General features: G+C 47.2%; 1 protein-coding gene across 1 annotated transcript; it reads right to left on the bottom strand.

The window, feature by feature from the left end:
- Positions 1–1,086: 1,086 nt before the first annotated feature.
- LOC112103372 (tripartite motif-containing protein 15-like) lies at positions 1,087–4,718 on the bottom strand (the record flags this gene model as incomplete). The annotated part of the gene is made up of 2 exons (XM_024195092.2): positions 1,087–1,113; positions 4,488–4,718. Coding segments are annotated over 2 exons (258 nt in total), but the record flags the coding sequence as incomplete, so codon positions are not given.
- Positions 4,719–6,135: the final 1,417 nt, after the last annotated feature.

Below are 6,135 nucleotides of genomic sequence, written 5' to 3'. Positions count from 1 at the left end.
TCCCCTACCAGCCACTGATGGAGCGGCATTGCCTGGGCAGTGGGACCAGTGAGACTCTGTACCCCAGAAGGGGAAACCATTCAGTGATCTGGCTGGAGGCTGAGTCACGAAGAGGAAGCTGCAGCTCTTGGAGCGAGAGATGAGGCTGCAGAGTGAGAGAGAGACAACGGGGGAGAGACGGCAAGGGGAGGGGTTGGCCCTGGAAGAGAGCTAATCCCCAGAACAGCCAGGAGGAGGCACCACCTGCGGTGAATACAGCAACCTGGGACAACATCCCACAATGACATTTGCCTTTTTCACAAGAGCATCACACTGCCGAGTCCTTCAATGTGTGATCCACTGGAACCTCCGGATCTTTTTCTGCAGTCCTGCTGTCTAGCCAGTTATTCCCCATTTCCTAGTTCTACATTTGATTTTTCCTTCCAAAGTGCAGCACTTTGTCTTTATTGAATGTCCCCTTCAATCGATTTTAATCCTTCCTCCCTCCGCCCTGTGTCTCTTGTGTCTATTTAGACTGTAAACGCCCTGCGACAGGGACTGTCTCTTTCTGTGTGTCTGTGCAGCACCCAGCATGTTGGGCCCTGGTTTTGCCTTGAGCCTCTAGGCACTGCCATAGTACTACTGACAATAGCACATTATAAACTCCTTAGAGCAGGGAATGTCTCTTCCATCATATCTCTTGCCACGCCCAGCACACTGACAGAGCTCACTGCATAATAAGAAACAATTAACAAACAGCTCATTGAACAGTCATCAGATGGCCCTGACTTTCCATCCCTAACCACCTAGGTGGAGTTTGGAGTCTATGACCTAGAATGACAGACCCATTCTCCATCCCCATCTCCTGAGGTCTCCATTCCACCAGCCACACTACAAATCAATACCCTGTTTGTAGGTAAATGACTCTTTTCTCAGGCTGCTCTATACTGGAGTCTAGTTAAAACAACAGCCCCAAGATTAGATTTAACGGAGAGAGATTGGGAACCAGTCCCACACTCTGCACTGCTGGACCATGGGGAGCCAGGTCTCATGTCCAAAATCCCTTCCCTGCACTGGGAAGCAAAAGGGAGAGTGAGAAGGAGACACCTACCTGCTCAAGGTGCTTTTGATGTCCTAGAGGAGAAAGATAAAAGGAAATTCAGTCCCATATCTCATAGTAAGGATCCCTCCTGCTCTGCAGGGAACTCGCTTTGTCTTCACAGTTTGAGGTTCAAAGAGAAATTATTTGTTATTCATTAATGCAAACAAAACATTAAATGTGTTGCCTGTGCGCCTTTGGAGAAGTGTTCTGACTGCAGGATCTGGGCCCAGGAAGTTTGTATAAGGAGGCACACAGGCTCTTTGTGTAACAACATTTCGATAACCACCCGGCACATGGAATCAGAGAGCTCAGTCTTGTGCTGTGCTGAACAAGGATCTTCCGAACACTCACAGGTGTGGGGAAGATCCCATCCTGCAGACTCCAGTGGGTCCAGAGGGAGGGATGCCCCCATGCTGTGCTGCCCACATGCTGTAAACTCTCTCCCCACTCGCCCACAAGCACTCTGAAGGCCCGTCCTGTGGGCTTCTTGACACCCAGAGGGAGGTGGGGCTGGGTGAGAACAATGGGTGTGGGGTACAGAGTAACACAGGGCCATTCACCAACCTAAGCCCTAGGATCAATGCAGGAAACCTTAGGAGTGAAGAATGCTGCCCACAGCAGATACTGGCTGCAACAGAGAATCTGACCCTAGACATCAGCTAGAGATGTCCAGGATGCTACGTTTTATTTCTCGCCTTTTTTTTAAATTTCCTAGTTAGAGGCATTTTTTGAAAAATAAAATCATTAGAAGGTTTTTGCAATTCTAACGACTACTTACACTTTCAGGCTACCATAAGTAACGAACAGCTTCCCTATCTAACTGCAGTTCTGGCAGAGAAAATCACCACAGCCTCAGACCTCATGTATCAATTTTAAGGCCACTATTTTCCCTTTTTGGGGTGTGTAGGAAGAGTGGCAAAATCAGGCTTTAAAGTGAAACTCAACTTCAATCTTACCTATTTCCATAATTAAAGACTGGTTCCATCTTTAATCTTTTGGAGTTGGCGTTTGGAACACAGGAAATGCCAGACTAGCCGTGACTTGAGTCCATCTGGTCAGTATTCTGTCTCCAAAGGTGGACAGTGCCAGATGCTTTAGAGGAAGGTGTAAGATAATCTGCCCCCCACATTCTCATCCTGCTCTCTAATAGTTAGTGACTGGCTGAAGCAATGAAGCATGAGGTTTAATATCACTCTGCATATTCCTGCCATTCATATAAATATCCGATCACTTTTGAGATTTGCTAAATGCTTGGTCTCAGCAACATCCAGTGGCAATGAGTTCCACAGTCTAATTACGTGATGTGTGAAAAAGCATTTCTTGGATCAGTTTTGAATTTGTCACCTTCTAATTTGATTGAATGTCTCTTTGTTCTTGCATTATGAGACAGGGAGAACAGAATTCAGAGTTTGCCATTTTTGGAGGAGTCTTCTCCCACTAGAATTGAAACGCAGAATTTTTTTCATTTAGGACTTGATCCTATGCCCGTTGTACTCAAGAAGTATATTTCCATTGACTTTAATGGGTATTTTATCAAGCCCTTAAGGAAAAATAATGTATATTTTAGCAATACTGTATGTTCTGACCTTTCACTCTGTGATGCTCTGTACCTCGGGGGAACACCCTGCACCCCCATGTTCATCCTTATAATATGATTGTGTCATATCCAATGCAATGTTTGTCATGTCCAGTGTCTTCGGAAGGCTCATGATGCACTGAGCATTGTTGTTATAGTAATGTTATAGGTTGTAATTTCATGTATATAGTTATGGGGCTGAAAATGTGTCCTTATGGCTTAAAACATGCCCAGGCAAAACTCTCCAGGAGCAGAGGGGCAGTTCACACCTCATCAGGTCATGTATGGGACAAACCCAACCCAGCCTCACAGGAACAAAGGACACTGGCCTAGGCAGAAACAAAGGATCTGTTGGACTTTCAAGTGAGTCACCTCCCTTTCCTTGGTCAGTTTGGGACTACGATGAGTTAATGCTCACCATTGGGGGGCAAATCCAAGAGGGAAGAAAGAATATGATAAAAGGGAGAGACGTTTGCCATGCTCTTCCTCTCTCTTCCACTTCCATCTACAGACATCACCACCAAGCGACTGAAGCTCTCATCAAGGGGGAGAGCCTGGCTGAAGGGCAACCAGGCAGCCTGTGGTGAGAAGCATCTAAGTTTGTAAGGGCACTGAAAGTGTTAAGATCAGCTTAAAATGCACTTTGCTTTTATTTCATTTGACCAAATCTGACTTCTTTTGCTTTGACTTATAATCACTTAAAATCTATCCTTTGCAGTTAATAAATCTGTTTGTTTATTCTCCCTGAAGCAGTGCGTTTGGTTTGAAGCATGTCAGAGACTCCCCTTGGTATAACAAGCCTGGTACATATTGTGACAGGGTCAGGCCAGATGGATACAGGAGAGAAGGCAGATATATTAGTCCCAGATTAAGTAGATCCTTTTTCCCTGGGTAAGGTAACTGGGGCAGTTCCAGAATAAGCAGGAACTTGCTGGAACCAATTAAGGCAGGCAGGCCTTAAACCTGAGTTTAAAAAGGACCTCACTTCAGTTTGTAGCGTGCATGTGAGGAGCTGGGAGCAAGAGGCACAAGGAGCTGAGAGAGAGAAGACATATTGCTGGAGGATTGAGGAGTACAAGCCTTATCAGACACCAGGAGAAAGATCCTGTTGTGAGGATAAAGAAGGTGTTGGGAGGAGACCATGGGGAAGTAGCCCAGGGAGTTGTAGCCATCGCGCAGCTGTACCAGGAGGCACTCTAGACAGCTGCAGTCCACAGGGCCCTGGGCTGGAACCCGGAGTAGAGGGCGGGACCGGGTTCCCCCCAAACCTCCCAACTCCTGATCAGACACAGGAGGAATTGACCTGGACTGTGGGTTCTACCAGAGGGGAAGGTCTCTGGGCTGTTCCCTGACCCACATGGTGAATCTCTGAGGCGAGGAAAATCTGCCAATAAGCGCAGGACCCACGAAGATAGAGGAGGAACTTCGTCACAATACCAATTTCTTTGTTAAATTGATGAACTCATATAAGCTTGCAGTGCCCAGGGAGCATAACTGGACACTGCAAGATGGACGTTCCTAGGGTTGTGTCTGGGAACGGAGATATTGGCTAGTGTCATTTGGTTACACAATCCAAGCAGCGGCTGGCCAAAAGTGCTCACTCACGTAGCTGGGAGCAGCTTACATGCTACAGGCTGTGCGGGAACAGCCCAGGAGTGGGGTTCTCACAGCAGAGCAGGGCAAGGCTGGCTCTCCGAGTCGAGGATTGGAGTGACCTAGCAGATCACTGGTCCAGATAACACCAGGGGAATGTCACACACTCCTACACTCCAAAAGTGAAGGGTTTCTTGCCCTATGAAAGGTTCTGGGGTGTTTCTAACACTGTCTCACCTGCAGGAATTCACTTGCCGGCAGCTGGCACTTCTGCTCCATCTCACTGATCAGGGAACTGAAAGAGGATAGTTCCTCAGATAGTTTGGCAACATACTCAGCCCTCCTCTTTTCAATTTCCTGATTCAGCTCTTCCAACTGGGCCAGCAGGAGTCGCTCTTGTTCCTCCAAAAACTGGCGCAGTTGCTGAAATTCAGCCACAATCTTCTGCCTCTCAGTTTCCAGCTGTTTCTGAAATGAAGAGATACAAACAGAGAAAGCACAAGTCAAGGACAGGAACATAGAGTGAGTTATGGGACATTTTGTAAAGCCTTATGTATGCACGTGGGAGCATGTCATTGCAACCCCGTAGAATTTAACTCCTGATATTTTATGGAGAACAAACGCTATGCTCAGTAGACAGATGATTTTCCAATGAATTCTGAAGACTCCTAATGGGTGTTTAGAATATGAATGTATCTTGCATTATTAGGATATTCTGTTATCAGTGGCGTCTAGAAAACAAGAACCTTCAAACAACAGGAAGGACAGCAGGTGCGGGATCCAGAACTGGACAGGCCAGAGTTACGTCTGGGGAGCAAACAGTAGAACCCAAACTCAGAAGTCCTTGACTTGAATTGGGAAACAGAGACTCTCCACAAAACACACCTAGATGAATAGGGCCATGTTTCTAAAACAGGCTTTAAAATTAGAGCACCAACAATTGCTCTGATGAGTTTTGAATGCACAGGTTAGGATACAAACATTTTGTCACATCATAAATCTCCAATTTTATCCACAGAGGGATTCTGAGCACAAATTGGGTGGCTGGCAAGACACCTTTTTGCAGGTTCAAATCTGAGTTTGCAGGGCACTTAGAAACGTGTGCATGTGAACTGGACACAAGCCCACCAATTCATGCTCTTTCTGGAGCACTCTAGCTCCTGATACCCCAGGAGCAAGAAACTTACATCATATTTAGAACCCAGATCTTCATGGCAACGTCTAGCAGCGATATCACTAGGGCCGGTTCCAAAGCTCACCAGAATCAATAGGAGTCTTTCCAATGACTTCAGTAGGGTTTGGTCAGGTGTTAAGTGACCAGCCTTCCCTGGGGCAGCAGATTTCTCTAGTGGCTGCCCGCGCTATTCTGTTGTGGTTATTGTTCGAGGGCTTTCCCTTAGCCCCGCCCCTGGTTCTTGTCACGCAGACAGAAAGCAGGAGACCAAAAGTCTGAAGCGCAGGCAATGCGATGTTTGCTGGGGTTAGTTCCAAACAAGCATGTCCATAACTCTACAGGCCAGCAGAGACTTTACCCCACGTCTCCCTTCCCAGTTCTGAGCCTTGCCTGTGTCCCCGTTCCCCATTTCCTCCTTCTCAGCAGGTCCAAATATACCTGCAGTGCGCGCCCCTAGTCACATCCCTTACAACTTATGGTCCTGTTCCGTTCTGGAGGGTCGTGAGTCTGGGGTCTTCATCCCATCTCTTCTGTACCCCAGGGGAGGGGTGAGGAGTAAGGTTGTGTCCTGGCCAAGGCCAGGCATTTCTTTGGTTTTTAGTGGTTCTTATTCCTCCCCCGCAATTCCCCTTTGCCCCTCCTAACTGGTTGCTTGACCTTGGCTTGAGAGAGGAGCCAGGCAGCCTTCCAGTGTGTGCTCGTATATTACAC

This window comes from Terrapene carolina, unplaced genomic scaffold (assembly GCF_002925995.2).
Source record: "Terrapene carolina triunguis isolate 2854851 unplaced genomic scaffold, T_m_triunguis-2.0 Scaffold1127, whole genome shotgun sequence".
Taxonomy (NCBI): domain Eukaryota; kingdom Metazoa; phylum Chordata; order Testudines; family Emydidae; genus Terrapene; species Terrapene triunguis.
Note: the sequence above shows the minus strand (reverse complement) of the source record. Positions and strands in the feature narration are given on the sequence as shown.